This window comes from Podarcis pityusensis, assembly GCF_964106645.2.
Source record: "Podarcis pityusensis genome assembly, chromosome: 15".
NCBI classification, from domain to species: domain Eukaryota; kingdom Metazoa; phylum Chordata; class Lepidosauria; order Squamata; family Lacertidae; genus Podarcis; species Podarcis pityusensis.
The window spans coordinates 29,078,293-29,094,347 of record NC_138040.1 but is presented as its reverse complement, the minus strand read 5'-3'; the positions used below and the strand labels follow the sequence as shown (position 1 = coordinate 29,094,347).

The 16,055-nt window shown below is 49.1% G+C and overlaps 1 protein-coding gene across 1 annotated transcript; it reads right to left on the bottom strand.

The window, feature by feature from the left end:
- Position 1: 1 nt before the first annotated feature.
- LOC308464314 (uncharacterized protein) lies at positions 2-6,947 on the bottom strand. Its single transcript, XM_080983625.1, has 9 exons — positions 6,639-6,947; positions 5,218-5,327; positions 4,962-5,098; positions 4,400-4,577; positions 3,841-4,054; positions 2,670-2,808; positions 1,352-1,537; positions 393-535; positions 2-270 (listed from the first exon to the last, which is right to left on the bottom strand). Exons 1-9 carry the CDS (start codon positions 6,686-6,688, stop codon positions 192-194), a joined length of 1,236 nt encoding a protein of 411 aa, XP_080839751.1. The 5' UTR covers positions 6,689-6,947; the 3' UTR covers positions 2-191.
- Positions 6,948-16,055: the final 9,108 nt, after the last annotated feature.

Genomic DNA, 16,055 nt, shown 5'->3' with positions numbered 1-16,055 from the left:
CTGTTTCGAGTTTATATTACTCCTTTTTATTGAATGCAAGTGTGTTTTTGCTATGGCAATATCCAAACATGAACAGAACTTGAGAGTACAATTTTATAATTTGGGAAGGAGCATAGATTCCAGCCCCCTTTAAAATCCACGATGTTCAGCCATTAGTCCCTGAGGTCTGACCCTTCTGGCACAGTCACACTTTAGTCGTCTGCTTCTTTCCTAGACTTCTGTTGCTGGGCTAGGTACATTTGCAGTCGACAGACAGGGAGTGGAATATGCCTGCAAAAGAGAATGCAGAGCTTGCTTAAGCTGCTGCTGTTCCAATCTCTACCCTGCAACAGCCCAGCCAAACTTTTGGATGCCTCCCTGGGGCTTTTCTTGGCCACTATTTGGCTGGATACCTGTAAGCCTCTCGGTGGATGGTGGCAAAATCTTGCCCTCCCTCAGTCTGGGTGGGTTTCAGTTCTGGCTTGTAGTTCTTGGCCTTCTCCGCTCTCTTCAGCAGATAAGTGCTGCATGTTGTGGTTTGGCTTCCAAAATGGCCCTTTTGAAACAAAACAGAAACAAGCAGCAGATGCTTTCAGTGTCCGTTGGCAGAGATGGGATACAGTATTAAAATGTCCTTTGTCTGACACCTTAAGCCACAGCCATGAGAGGAGCCGACAAAGGGCTTCCTGTGAGAGAGCAGCCCAATCCACCACGTTCACATCTGCTTCATATATACTTGCAGAAGAGGTAGTTTAACTAGAAATGGGAAGGACAGAGTGGAGTAGATCGTTGAGGAAATTTGAAAATGATGCTAGGCAGTGTGTGTGCATCTTGTTCACTCAAGAGCTGATCCAATTTCAACTCCTACTTCCTTGGGCTTGAACAACAGTTGCATTTCCCTTGGGAAATATCCAGTGCCCTGAGAGATTGGGAACAGGAATTTTGGGGGGTGGGGGGGGTCTGCCTTTTTCACCTCTGTTCAGCTACTGAGCAAGATTGGGGTTTGCTACTGATGCCTTTAGGCTCTTGCCTGCAACATGTCCCTTTTTGGTGATTCTACTTCACAGAAGCTATATATTTGGGGCAAGTTTTTCTTCCCTGACCCATGAAGAGGACAGCCTTCCCACCCCTCTTTGCCTTGCAGCAAATCAAGCCACTTCTCTGTCTATCTTAGTATTGTCTGCTGTGACTGACAGGGCTGAGGCAGGATGCATCTTTCTGATCACCTTTAGACCAGAAATGCCAGAGACTGGACCTGGAGCCTTATAAGTATTCGAGGATGTGACTAGGCAGGATTCCAGGGTGCAGTGATGGCTTTGCCCCCAAGCTACGGCTCTGCCCCAAAGCACACTCTGCTCAATGGGTCCCTTACCAAGGAGTGGGTGCAGCTTCCTTCCCAGGGGTCTCCGTATCGAATACGAGGCTGAGCTCCCCAGTCCCTGAAGAAGAACCTGTGTGCTGTGGAGTTGTCAAACTGGGCAGCCAGAGATTTCAGAGCTGTGCCTGGATGTTTAATGGGCTCCGCATGGTTGAGGAGGACAGGAAGGTGATAAGGAAGCTGCAAGAGGAGAGGAATGCAAAAAGGATACTGGTAAAGGTAAAGGGTAAGGTAAAGGACCTCTGGATGGTTAAGTCCAGTCAAAGGTGACTATGGGGTGCAGTGCTCATCTCGCTTCAGGCTGAGGGAGCCGGTGTTTGTCCACAGACGGCTTTCCGGGTCATGTGGCCAGCATGACTAAACTGCTTCTGGCACAATGGAACACCATGACAGAAACCAGAGTGCACGGAAACACAGTTTACCTTCCTGCCACAGCAGTACCTATTTATCTACTTGCACTGGCATGCTTTTGAACTGCTAGGTAGGCAGGAGCTGGACAGAGCAACGAGAGCTCACCACCGTCGCAGGGACTGGAACCACCGACCTGATCGGCAAGCCCAAGAGGCTCAGTGGTTTAGACCACAGCGCCACCTGCAACCCTTCAGAAAGTATCTGCAGAAGTAGGTGAAGGAGGCAGGGAAGGGAATTATTTGCTAGCCCAACTAGCTGACCCACATTAGAGGTGGAACACTGGGTTGGGATGTGACTAGGCTTCATTCCAGTAGAGCCAATGGAGCAATGAGGACTTCAAGCTACCCTATAAATGTAGCCTGAAGGTCTTGGGCATGATGCCAATAGGAAGTAAAGGTAAAGGTAAAGGGACACCTGACCATTAGGTCCAGTCGTGACCGACTCGGGGGTTGTGGCGCTCATTTCGCTTTATTGGCCAAGGGAGCCGGCATACAGCTTCCGGGTCATGTGGCCAGCGTGACTAAGCCGCTTCTGGCAAACCAGAGCAGCGCACGGAAACGCCGTTTACCTTCCCGCCGGAGCGGTACCTATTTATCTACTTGCACTTTGATGTGCTTTCGAACTGCTAGGTTGGCAGGAGCAGGGACCAAGCAACAGGAGCTCACCCCGTTGCAGGGATTCGAACCACTGACCTGATTGGTAAATCCTAGGCTCTGTGGTTTAATCCACAGCGCCACCCGCATCCCTCCTATAGGAAGTGGGACTCTCATATTTTGAAATTCAATGGGCTCCACCGTTTCCCTCCCTAAGCCTTAGGGGTGAAGGGGAGATAAATTTCAAGCAGAAAAGTACTACCCTCATTCTCTTACCAACTTCCTTTGCTGCTGGCATGAACCCTTACCTTGGTAACGTCGTCTTCTTCAGATTTCCCAGCTTCCTTTGCCCCCCGGTTCTTTTTCAGCGTGATGAGCTTGGCACGAGAGTATGCAGAGGCGTTCCAGCTACGGTAGCTCTCTCTGTGGACAGTCTGGAAGTTGGTTCTGTGCAGAAGTGATGGTGTGTGAGAATCTGCAGTGAATAGTCCCATTGTTAAGTCTCGTGTTACTGAAAGGCCTTTAAGCCAGTTGCACCATGCAGGAGTATTTGTTCTCTCATTGTGAAGGAATAGTGATTCATTCTATCCTCTTGGAACTGCTTTTAGAGTCAAAAGAGCCTGGTCTTACCTCGCTGACCTTTTCATGGTTGGCCAATGAAAACTGCCCTGGGTACACCTGTGCTAATGTAACAATACCCAAGAAGAAGATGCTGCACTTTCTCATAGGCAGAGGGGTCCTGGGAGAGGATGAAAGGGAACCTTTCTTGGGACTTTAAACCACTTGCCAAAGAAAAGTCAGTCCTGCGGCACCTTAAAGGCTAACAAATTCATTGATTTATGGCATAACTTTCCATGGACCAAAACACATGTCATCAGATGCATGAAGTGATATCTCAGTTGACGGGTGTAGATGCAGGAGGAGAAAAATGCAAGGTGGGAGTTGAACAGTCATGAGATGAAAAAAGTACCATCCGTGATAATTAAATTAGAGCTTAGAGGGTATGTTAAACAGGCACAGGAGCCCTTGACACAGCAAATTGGTGATGATTTACTCAGCACTGCAAAGATAATTATGTTAACACCTATAGTTGGGCAGGAAACCATGGTCTCTATTCAGACTCAGATGAACGTTATTGAACTTACTGATAAGTCGCAATCCAGCGGATTCACACTGAGGTTCCTTTCTCTGAGGATGGCCTCCTGCCTCCCCAAGATCAACAGCAAAGTGGTCTGGTAGGTCGAAATGTTCTCCTTTCTGAATCCTATTTCTGTGCATTTATTCTTTCCCATTGGTGCTGGCGCATTTGCCCAATGTAGAAAATCTTACGCCATAATCAATGGCCTTGTCTTTAAGGTGCCGTTGGCCTCTTTGTGGTTTTGTTTTGTTGGTATCAGACTGACATGTGAAGTCCCTGCTCCTGTCTCTCCTCAATCCCAAACCTCTCCAGAATCGTTCCCCAGCACCTGAGATGCTCACCTGAAAGCTGGGTTAATTGCCAGGTTGTCCAGAGGAGGCAGGGCAGGTGCAGCCTGGCCAGGAAAGGCCCTTTGTTCTGGGAAATCACTTTGGTACTTGGTCACATATTCAGCTGCTGCCGGTTCTGAGGATTTTGTGATGGCCCTCTTCTCTCGATGGAATGCCCCCTTCTCGAAGGGCAAGGGGTGGCTGGGGGTGGTGATGACATTTACTCCTGCAGAGCAGAAAATGGTGAACGATACCTTTTATTTTGGTGTGAAGAGTTCAGATCCTCAGCCTTGCAACTCCCCCTGTATTGAAGGCTGCGTTTAATCCCAGGAAAAACTCACCTGGACTGTGTTCAGGTGGGGGCAGATACAGGAAGAGAGGAAACATTTCAGTTGCTTGTTTTAGCTCAAACACCTGACGCAGCCTCCAACTTAGAAGTGCAAGTAGGCTTCCCATTCCTGCCCCAGCGTAGCTCTGATTTGGTAGAACCAATACTGTATTTGAGGTTAGTTGAATGTCCCCTTATCAAGCTTAGTTTTCGTGCTGCTGCTTTCTTCATATTTAGCTTTACCTGGCTGGTCTGGAAGCTCCCTCTTGAATCCTTTGCTTCCGGAGCGGTTCTTGACTGCAGGGCTGCAGGGCTGGAGCTTGCTTGGAGGTTGCGAGAGGGCGGATGCTCGTGGTGGGAAGGGGAGCTGGCAGAGAGCCTGGCTCTGGAAGGGTCCCTGTGGGTGCTGGCCTCCCTTCTCCTGCAAAGCAGATGGCCCCACAACTCACTCAGTAAATCTCACCTGCATGCCTCTAACTTTTCACCTGTGTGTTCATAAAGCTGTGAAGTGCTGTGATGACGTTATGTTTAGGAGCAGGGTGCTTTATCAAATGTACAAGCAACCCTGAACCAATGCAGGGTACTGCATAGAGATGCGGGGGAGAAAACTTAGTTTCTTCCCGCTTTCCTTAACAGAAATAATTCCAGCCAAAAGCTCTCCTTTCTTCCCTTCAATGTATTTGAAGCTGTTTCCCCCTGAGATGTGCTAAAAGCAAGAGGGCAAATTAAGTAGGTATTTGCGTGCTGAATTGGGAGCTCCTCCTCACCCCAGGTGACAGGAGGCCTCCCTCCCCCCTGTCTTTACCTTCATGGGATGCTCGGTTCTCTTGCCTGGATCCCAGACGACAAACTCTGCCCTCTGGGTGGTCTGGAGGTCCATGGGAGGAGGATTTGGGTGTGGAGGGGTGCAGGGGGGCCTCTTGCTGCTGCGTGGGTGCACAGCTGTTTGGAGCAGGGGGAAAGAACAGCAGTTAAGTGCTGGGATATGGTTGAGATCAGGGCAACGAAGGGACTGACCCAGCCCTTTCCCAGGCCAGCTGGGCCCCTCCTTCCCCTCTTACCAGGTGGGCAAGTGTAAGTTGCCTTGTAGTGAGAGAGCCAGCCCTTCCCAGTCTTCGGCTGTGCCAGCAGCACCCGTTGCTTTCGGCAGTTCCTGTGGCACTTGTGGCGGCTGCATGGGAAGCAAGCAAGCATCTGAGAACTAGGTGGCATCAAAGGGGCTTGTCTCTCTGGCAACAGCTCTGTGTGCCAAGGAAAAAAGGGATACTTTTTTTGTTATTTGTACATATACTGCGGGACGTGGGTGGCGCTGTGGGTTAAACCACAGAGCCTAGGGCTTGCCGATGAGAAGGTTGGTGGTTTGAATCCCTGCAACGGGGTGAGCTCCCGTTTCTCGGTCCCTGCTCCTGCCAACCTAGCAGTTCGAAAGCACGTCAAAGTGCAAGTAGATAAATAGGGACCGCTCCGACGGGAAGGTAAACGGCGTTTCCGTGCGCTGCTCTGGTTCGCCAGAAGCAGCTTAGTCATGCTGGCCACATTACCCGGAAGCTGTACACCAGCTCCCTCGGCCAATAAAGCGAGATGAGCACCGCAACCCCAGAGTCGGCCACGACTGGACCTAATGGTCAGGGGTCCCTTTACCTTTACCTTTACATATACTGCTTTATAGGCTGCTCTGTAATGGACGTTCTCTGCCCACCTTGATAGATAAAGGCCTGGTTTGGAAAATGGAAGGTGCAGTGGGCAGGATACACCAGGCTTTGTACCACTGTGAGGGCTCTGGGATCGGATCATTCCTTAAAAATCCAAGCCCATCCTCTCTGCAATGTGCTGCAATGCAGCTGGGCTTGCTTGCTGCCTGTTTTTCTTCTTCTTCTGTATGTATGTAGACGGGCTCGCTTGCTTATGCCAAACCAGATCTATTTCCAGCAACGGAAGCTGTGAGTCAGGGGTGGAGAAGCTGTGCCCCTCTCAAGTGTTGGCGGACCACAGCTTGCACAATTCCTGAAAATTGGCCACGCTGGCTGTCAGAGCAGATGGGAGGCGGAGTCCAACAACACTTTTCATTGCACCTGGTCCAAATGGTTTGGGTTGAGTGGACCCGCCCCTGGAAGTGAGGAAGGGGGAATACAGGGCCTGGGTAAAGGTCTACGCATCGCCAGCTGCTCCTTGTCACTGGTTACCATTTAACCTGCAAAACCTAGAGCAGGGGTCAGCAAACTTTTTCAGCAGGGGGCCGGTCCACTGTCCCTCAGACCTTGTGGGGGGCCGGACTATATTTTGAAAAAATAAAAAAATATGAACGAATTCCTATGCCCCACAAATAACCCAGAGATTCATTTTAAATAAAAGAACACATTCTACTCATGTAAAAACACACTGATTCCTGGACCGTCCGCAAGCTGGACTGAGAAGGCGATTGGGCCGGATCCGGCCCTGGGCATTAGTTTGCCTACCCATGACCTAGAGGAACTGCACTTACCCACAGTCGCAGAGTTCGCAGAGGCACTCTTTAAAGGGAGGGCTCTCCATGTTGTGTGAGAGAGATCTTCACCGTTGCAGAGTCTGTGGCCGAGCACTGTACAGAGAACTGAAACTGCTCGGATTCCTGTACGGAGAGGCTTGTCCTTTGCTTTTGGCCAGAACTCAACTCCAGGGGTTTGTGCTGGTTGCTAAGGCCCACAAATCCCTCCTTTTGTTCTCCCCCCTCCTCTTTGCCAAGGGTGATTTGAATATGAAAGCTGCTCCCCAAGAGGCCTTCTGTATTGCCAGCAGAGGTGTGGAATTTCTCAGAGCCCCAGTGCCTGGCACAGCTGGAGCACAAAGCAGGCAGGGCCTGTGTGCTTGTTGGAAGCTGGTCTGCAACTGGTTCTCTTGCTGCTCCATGCTCTGCCTTCCTTAAGTTTTGACACACCATGTTTGCATTTCCTCCGATACAGTATGTCCAGTATGTTGTACTGAGATCCACCTCCAAGGGTCTTCTGGCAGTTCCCTCACTGCAAGAAGTGAAGTTACAGGGAACCAGGCAGAGGGCCTTCTCGGCAGTGGCACCCTCCCTGTGGAACGCCCTCCCTTCAGATGTTAAGGGAATAAAGAACTACACAACTTTTAGAAGACATCTGAAGGTAGCTCTGTACAGTGATACCTCGGGTTACAGACGCTTCAGGTTACCTATGATTCAGGTTACAGACTCCACTAACCCAGCAATAGTACCTCGGATTAAGAACTTTGCTTCAGGATGAGAACAGAAATCGTGCTCCGGCGGCGCAGCAGCAGCAGGAGGCCCCATTAGCTAAAGTGGTGCTTCAGGTTAAGAACAGTTTCAGGTTAAGAACGAACCTCCAGAATGAATTAAGTACAGTGGTACCTCGGGTTAAGTACTTAATTCGTTCCGGACGTCCGTTCTTAACCTGAAACTGTTCTTAACCGGAAGCACCACTTTAGCTAATGGAGCCTCCTGCTGCCGCTGCGCCGCCGGAGCACGATTAACCTGAAGCGTATGTAACCCGAGGTACCACTGTACTTAACCCGAGGTTCCACTGTATTGGGAAGATTTTAATGTTTCATATTTTGTTATGTTTTTATATCTTGCTGGAAGCCACCCAGAATGGATGGGGAAACCCAGCCAGATGGGCAGGATAAAATAATAAAAATAAAAATATAAAAAGTCCTGATTGCTACACCTCAGTCCCTGTGCCAAGGATCGCTTCCTGACAGCCCCCTTCTCCTAATCAGACCACACATTCTGGAAGGCACCTGCTACTCCTGCAGAGGGCCGGCCCTGCTATGCAGCCGGGGGTGAAGTGGCCTCTTTCAAGCGTTGTGAACTGGGGGAGTGGTGCCGTTTGAGGTCTACATTGGGCAGTAGTATGTCTTCGGCTGACACTTGGCATTGCCCTCCTAGAGCCTATATGTTTGTGAACCCAACTGTCCTATGAATCTGTTATCAACGGTGTTAAAATTTGCCTGCTGTGTGTAAAAGAGCAGGTGGTGAACTGCATCATACCTCCGTGTTCATAGGCATGCATGCATATCCATGGCATATGCTCTGGAAACCAAGATGCATTTTTGCCAGGAAGAAACTGCTAGAGACCTTAGGGAACAAGGGTTGTAGCATGCTTACAGGTGTCATAGTTAAACGTGTGTGGATTTACCAGGGTTACATCCCCCCAAATAGGGACATCTGGGAGCATATGTTTTCAGGGAGTATTCAGAGACCTTTTCCTCCCTCCGTCAGGCCCCCAAATACTCGGCAGATGAACAAACGTGTGTTTCTTTTCCTTTCTATCAGCTCATCTTGGAACTGCTCTCTTCACTGTTGTGTTTCTCTGCTGAGTATGCCTTGCATGTGGGATGGAGTTGGCGGATGGCAGCCTTGGCTGAACTAAGTGCAATCATAATCATTATTACTATTGCTTAATTTGTTTATTTTTTAATTTTAACGACTTACCGCTTTGCTTTCACCAAGTAAGTGATGCGAGGCAGAGGGAAAGGGGCATGGGCGCAAGTTTGCATGGTGTCTTGAAGTATGATGATGCCACAGACTTCCCCCCTAACTTTGGGACTGCACCCTCCAATTTCAGTTTCATGGGTGGACATCTTGACTCTCCTGGCCAGAACTACTGCTGAAGAGAGAGGTTTTACCACAAAGAACAAGATGGCTGAACACACTGTACAGTCTCCCCTCCCTCTGTTAGGGCTCAATAATCAGGGGATTAGGAAGTAAAGCTGTAGGAGGGGGTTGCCACCACTGCCCCAAGATCTACCGCCTGAGGCGATTGCCCCACTCTGCCCAATGGCAGGGCTGGATCTTCATCTGGAATGCAATTTTGGCTGGATCTTTTCTTGCCTCCAGGGACTTTAACATACCTGCTACTGATGGACACTTAAAGGTAGAGGGACCCTTGACCATTAGGTCCAGTCGTGGCCGACTCTGGGGTTGCGGCGCTCACCTCGCTTTACTGGCCGAGGGAGCTGGTGTACAGCTTCTGGGTCATGTGGCCAGCATGACCAAGCTGATTCTGGCGAACCAGAGCAGCGCACGGAAACGCCGCTTACCTTCCCGCTGGAGTGGTACCTATTTATCTACTTGCAATTTGATGTGCTTTCGAACTGCTAGGTTGGCAGTACTAAACTTACCTGGTGCTAAATGCTGTATGGATTGAAAGAGGCCCTTTTGTTTAAAATAACTTTTAAAAAAATACCAGACGCTTTCTTATTAGGAATTACAGGTGCCGACATTCCAAAGGACGAGAAAAGACTTTTTATGTACGTAACAACAGCTGCCTGGATGCTACTAGCCCAGAGATGGAAAGAAGACAAGGTCCCTCCTACCAGAGAGGAATGGCAAACCAAGCTGATGGACTATGCTGAAATGGCAAAGCTGACTGGAAAACTCAGGAAACAAGAGGACAAAAGCTTTACAAAAGAATGGGAAAAATTTATAAGTTATCTAAGAGGCCACTGTAAGCCGATGGAAACATTGGCAGGATTTTGATTTTACTTGTAGCGCAACAATGGCCATGGACAATATGGATTGAAATAAAACTTAGGGTTTGGAAGAAGATGCAGTTTTGATTGTTTAAAATGGGACTCCATGGAGCGGGTGGGATGGGGGAAGTCCTGAGATTCGGAGAAATATCTGTACAGTCATACCTTGGGTTGAAGTTGCTTCAGGTTGAGCGCTTTCGGGCTGTGCTCCGCGGCGACCCGGAAGTAATGGAACGTATTACTTCCGGGTTTTGCCGCTCGCGCATGCGCAGACAGTCAAAATGACATCACGCGCATGCGCGGAAGTGTCAAATCGCGACGTGCACGGGCAAACACGCAGACGCGGGTTGCGTTCGCTTCTGGATGCGAACGGGGCTCCAGAACGGATCCCGTTCGTATCCAGAGGTACCACTGTATATGGATATATATTTGGATTTTTATAACTTTGTATTGGTAAAATCAAATAAAAATGATTTCAAAGAAAGAAAGAAAGAAAGAAAGAAAGAAAGAAAGAAAGAAAGAAAGAAAGAGGCCCTTAGGAGGCCCTTGGTTCTGTAGCATGACTTTTGACAGCTTGCTCTGTGCCTTGTGGTCCCCCGTCCTCCCTGGAAAAAAATTCCTGTGTGGAGAGGCTGGCCCAGCGGCGGCAGAGGAAGCTGCTTGGGCATCTGGGGCGGTGCGCCCAGGGGCGGGGTGAGCCTCCCATAGGGGCGGGGTGCACCGTGGGGCCTCCGGAGACTGCCTGCCTCCTCCCACTCAGCCACCCTGCAGCTGGGGGGGGGGAGGCAGTGGGTGGACCGTTTGGGCAGCGCAGAGTTTGTGCGCGCCCAAGCCACCACATCTCTCCCAGGAGAGACGCATGGCTTGAGCACGCTACAGGCCCCGCGGTGAGTGCCACGCACCCTCCACCCCCTTCCTCCGTCCCTGGGCTGGCCGCAGAGATATTGCCAGTCCTTGGCTCTGGGGTGGCACTACGCTTTCTGTGCGCCATCCGCCAGCCCAGTTGCCACCCATGTCCCTTTGAGTGTTATTTTTGGAAAGGCAGCTGCTGCCTTCAAAACCGGCGTCGCCGGTCGACTTTGATTAGCCTTAGCCATAGGAAGGAGAGTGGGGGAAAGGATATTAAAATCTTAATTTAATTTAAAATGCTGTCATTCACAGTCATAGCAAACACTGAGCAGGCTAATCATTATGCAAATGAGGCAGATAGAAAAATGATTAATAATTGTACAAATTAAAAATTATTGTAAACATCCTGCGAGTGGTGATAAGTCTGCACGGCACTGGCACACGGGTGGGGACGCGGTGCAGCCGGTGCTGGCATCCTGATTGTCTCATTAGCACGCTTTAATTAGGGAGTGATGAGCAGGAGCCAAGCAGCGTGAGAGGGATGGTGGGCACAGCGGCGGGGTTGGCGAGGGTGGCGGGTCAAGGAGGGGTGTCTGCGACTGAGCTGATGGGAGGGAGAGGGTGTGGCAAGCTTGGGTTTTATTTGGCAAGGAGGATTTGAAGGTGGCAGAGCCTTCATGTGATGGTTCTTAATTTTGCGCTTGATCCTGTGCTCAACAAGGAGACAATGCAGCCTCTGTCCTCTGAGCCTACATTCTATGTATAATAATGTCCACATTTGCAAATTGTAAGATTTCCGGGCCTGGACGGAAGACGTTATCACCACCAGAGAAGAATGGCTGATGAAGTTAATGGACTACGCTGAAATGGCTAAAACGACCGGAAGAGTTAGAAATCAGGAAGTTGTTGTTGTTTAGTCGTTTAGTCTTGTCCGACTCTTCGTGACCCCATGGACCAGAGCATACCAGTCACTCCTGTCTTGCACTGCCTCCCGCAGTTTGGTCAAACTCATGCTGGTAGCTTCGAGAACACTGTCCAACCATCTTGTCCTCTGTCGTCCCGTTCTCCTTGTGCCCTCCATCTTTCCCAACATCAGGGTCTTTTCCAGGGAGTCTTCTCTTCTCATGAGGTGGCCAAAGTATTGGAGCCTCAGCTTCAGGATCTGTCCTTCCAGTGAGCACTCAGGGCTGATTTCCTTAAGAATGGAGAGGTTTGATCTTCTTGCAGTCCATGGGACTCTCAAGAATCTCCTCCAGCACCATAATTCAAAAGCATCAATTCGGCAATCAGCCTTCTTTATGGTCCAGCTCTCACTTCCATACATCACTACTGGGAAAACCATGGCTTTAACTATACGGACCTTTGTTGGCAAAGTGATGTCTCTGCTTTTTAAGATGCTGTCTAAATCAGGAAGACCAAAAGTTTAAAAAGGAATGGGGGAAATTTATAACTTACCTTAAAGTCTGTTGTAAACAGTTAAAACAGTTATAGTGGTACCTCGGGTTACATACGCTTTAGATTACAGACTCCGCTAACCCAGAAATAGTACCTCTGGTTAAGAACTTTGCTTCAGGATGAGAACAGAAATCATGCAGCACATAGCTGTCAACTTTTCCCTTTTTTAAAGGAAAATTCCCTTATTCCAAATAGGATTCCTTGCAAGAAAAGGGAAAAGTTGACAGCTATGGCAGCGGCGGCACAGCGACAGCAAGAGGCCACATTAGCTAAAGTGGTGCTTCAGGTTAAGAACAGTTTCAGGTTAAGAACAGACCTCCAGAACAAATTAAGTTCTTAACCCGAGGTACCACTGTAATAGGATTGGAATATCACTTGTAGTTTAAGGTTGAATTCTGGACATAATGGAGGAGGTAAAGGATTCGGTTGATCATAAAAGATGCGGGAGGAAAGGATGAATTATAGGACCCACAAAGGGGAGGATGGAAGTCCAGGAGATTCCTTGGGATCTTGTTTTTATGATTTATGTTTGATATATCTCTGTAAAATTTTAAAAAATAAATTTTATTAAAACAAAGGGAAGAGGTTATCTCAGGAAGTGATGAAGGAGAGGAAGCCAAGGGTCGACTTTCCACCCAGCTTGCCCCCCCACCTCAAAACAAACACACTCTCGCCTAGAAGAGGCGCCCCACCAAAGATGGTCTTGCTTCTCCATTGTGACATCAGTTCCCCAAACTCCTCCCTCTTCCCAAGCCTCCTTGCGCTGTCCCATTATCAAGACCTGTCTGCAAACTTGATGGGACTGAAACTCAGCCAACAGCTCATTAAGGTGCATGCCCCATCTCACATGTTGTGGATTAGGTGCCCCTCAATACACCTTGCCTACACTTCTGTACACTTGAGAACCGGGTAATCCGATCAGGAAGGGAGTTATGCATGTTTGTGGGTAGATTCTACTCTGCCTTAGTACAGAACTTAGGAGATGGTATGTCATCCTGGATTTATCACTCCCCTGCACTTGAGGGGTGTGTGAGCTTAAGTGCACCTCCTTGGCTGCTCTGTATTTTTTGGGTGTGTGTGTGTGTGTGGTAAATGACAGAGGCTCTAGGGTGTTCCTGTTCCTCATTTTGTCTGATGCACCTGAGGGGATGCGAGGGTAAAATCCAGACGCTATTGAGAATTGAGATCTCTTGTATGACGGCTTGGCTGCTAATTGTGCGGCATTATTCCCCGCCCCCGCCCCCCAATGTTTAACTGTTTTACTTTTATACTTTTGACAGGAAGCCGGATGATAATAATAATAGGCTTACACTGGGTAATAGGCTTATGTGGTACATTATGCATGTCAAGGACAAGCAATTAAGCTTGGCCTCACACATAATAATTAGATTTTTGTTGATGAGCTCATCAGTAATGTGTTTAGTTAAGATTAAGGGCTTAGTCCTCAGTGCACAACATCGCCCAGCGTTCCTCCCCCCCCCCACCATCTTCCTTCTCCAAACCACCTCCATAGAAACATGCCGGAGGGAGGGCGCAGTGGGAAAGGCCACTTGCCAGATAGCGCAAGGCTGGGGGCCAGAGGAGGTCCTCCAAGATACTGTTGAACTAGAACTCCCATCATGTCTGGATCTTGAGTCAGGTCAGCTGTTGGGAGTTGTAGAGCCCAGAACCACCTGGAAGACGACAGGTGTTCCCTGTGCCTCAGCTAGGAGAAGACACTTGGGGGATGAGACCCCCAGCCCAGATGTGCAGCTTAGCTGTGACAGCCGGGCCTACATCTTTCCTAGGTCTCAACTAGGGCTGGGCAATGTCTGGTTTTCATCATCACGGTAGATCACCAGCTAAACACCACAATATACTGATATACCACAGTGTCTGAAATAAGGATGGAGCTATGTAGAGGCATTGACTTGCTTCATGGTTTTCCCCACATTGTGAATTTTGCATCACACATACACACACATCATGATTACTGCTGGGTTATATCACGATATGGACTTGAAACTGGTTTTGGATTATATAATGCCCAGCCCCAACAAACAGCATGTTTCACAATATATTCCCAGGTCAAAAACTATGAAACTGATATCGCAATATGGACTTCAAACCAGTTTTGAATGCTACATATCTCCCACCCCTAGTCTCAACCAGGCCTTCCAACTGGAATTGTCTGGGGCGACTCCCAATTTCAATGTTTCAATTGCAATTGAACCTCCAAACTGTATTGGGAACTCTATAGGGCAACATGGGAGAACGGTCTTTGATTTGGAATTGCCTTGGGAGATGGCGTAGCTGCTGTTTCTGCTATATTGTCTATGATGTTGTCACGCAGAGTTCTGGTCTTGCCCTGGTGGTCCTCCTGGAAGGGGATCGTGTGTCGGCAGAGTTCGGCAGAGATGGATTTGCTTTGGTGTGGTGGTTGGTTTTGGCTGCTTTGCCCCTCCTGCCTCTAGCCGGTTAATATTTTTAAAATTTTTTTATTTTTTTAAAATATAAATATATTTATTTGGTGTAATTGCCTCTGAGACCATTCCCATACTAGTCCTACTCTGAATCCCAGAGGAAAGTTAAGAGAAGATTACAGAACCCCCAAGTTGCTAAGATTACATGCATCCCTTGCTCGCCAGAGGATCGTGCAGGAGGAAAGAGAAAGGGCTGTCCAAGCTTACCGGGACATAAAAAAATGCAAGCAGCAGCAAATGGCTGAAAGTCAAAAACAAACTAAAGAAGCCCGTCCGAGATGTTGGAATGCTTCTACTGTGCCAGAAAACAGGAAGAAACATTTTAATACAAGGACAGAGCAGCAGCCAAGATGGCGCTGTATTTAAACGATCCTCTTTTTGGATGACCGCATCAAGCCATCTGGACCAGCAAGATTGACTGGTATTGTATGCACTGGGCAATACAGCAGTCCTCTGCTACTTCCAGAAGCGGAGTGAAGTGTATACAGTGGAATTTTTCTAGACTCAACCGCCGATTAATATTTTTAAAGGTATTTCCATTGGCTTAATAGCCAGGCATGGAATAAGCACAGGGAAGCCTTGGCCAAGGCTCAGTGGCCTGCCACCCATCCTTTTTCAGTAAAGGTAAAGGGACCTCTGACTATTAGTGACCGACTCTGGGGTTGCGGCGCTCATCTCGCTTTACTGGCCGAGGGAGCTGGTGTACAGCTTCCGGGTCATGTGGCCAGCATGACTAAGCCGCTTCTGGCGAACCAGAGCAGCACACGGAAACGCCGTTTACCTTCCCGCTGGAGCGGTACCTATTTATCTACTTGCACTTTGATGTGCTTTCGAACTGCTAGGTTGGCAGGAGCAGGGACAGAACAACGGGAGCTCACCACGTTGCGGGGATTCAAACCGCCGACCTTCTGATTGGCAAGTCCTAGGCTCTGTGTTTTAACCCCAGCACCACCTGCGTCCCTCCTTTTTCAGTGGCAGGAGTTTATACATTAATTCACCTTGGAGAGTTCTGGGGCCTCGGTGCACTTCCTGCTGGAGTTGGAAAACAGCAGCTCTGGATAGGCTACCCCTTTGCCTTTGGCTCTCAGTTGCTGCTGCCGCTGCCGCCCTCTCTAATAGCTCTTGCTGATGTCAGAGTCGGTGGCTCATCAGTCACTGTTGGGAGCAGATGCTCTACAATTACAGCCATGTTAGGGGGGTGGAATGCTCCAGGTTGTCATCAACATATCAAATGAGCCTGTGAAGAAATAAGGGATGCTCCAGGAGGAAGATGGATGTTGTGTGTGGGAAGGCCTCCCAGATCTTTTAGGGGGTGGAGGACCTCTTTGGAAAGTTGATGCAGGTCTGGAAGAGCGGTGAGGAACTGGAAGAGGCAGTGGTACCAAATGTGGCTGCTCAGACCTCTCCAACTGGCCCCTCAGGGGTCTCCATGGGCCACACCTCCTCAGCCACATCCCCTCACATTAGCCTGATGGACAGGAGTGAGCCAGCAGTAAATCACACCAGGCAAGTTATTAGCAAAAACAAGCTCTGCACAGGAGTGTCAGTCCTAATGTGCACAGCAACTCCAGTTGGTCCTGCCTCCTTGCAGTCCCTACCTCTACAGGGTTTTCCTCAAGGAATCTGAGACTGCAGCTGTGTGA

What these genes read in the sequence shown, in the direction of transcription:
- LOC308464314 (XM_080983625.1), bottom strand. Translation starts at nt 6,688, where the DNA reads ATGGAGAGCCCTCCCTTTAAAGAGTGCCTCTGCGAACTCTGCGACTGT. An exon ending in GGAGCTTCCAGACCAGCCAG is followed by an intron (nt 4,055 to 4,399) that starts GTAAAGCTAAAT and finishes TCTGCTCTGCAG; the next exon opens with GAGTAAATGTCATCACCACC. An exon ending in ATCCACCGAGAGGCTTACAG is followed by an intron (nt 271 to 392) that starts GTATCCAGCCAA and finishes TCTCTTTTGCAG; the next exon opens with GCATATTCCACTCCCTGTCT.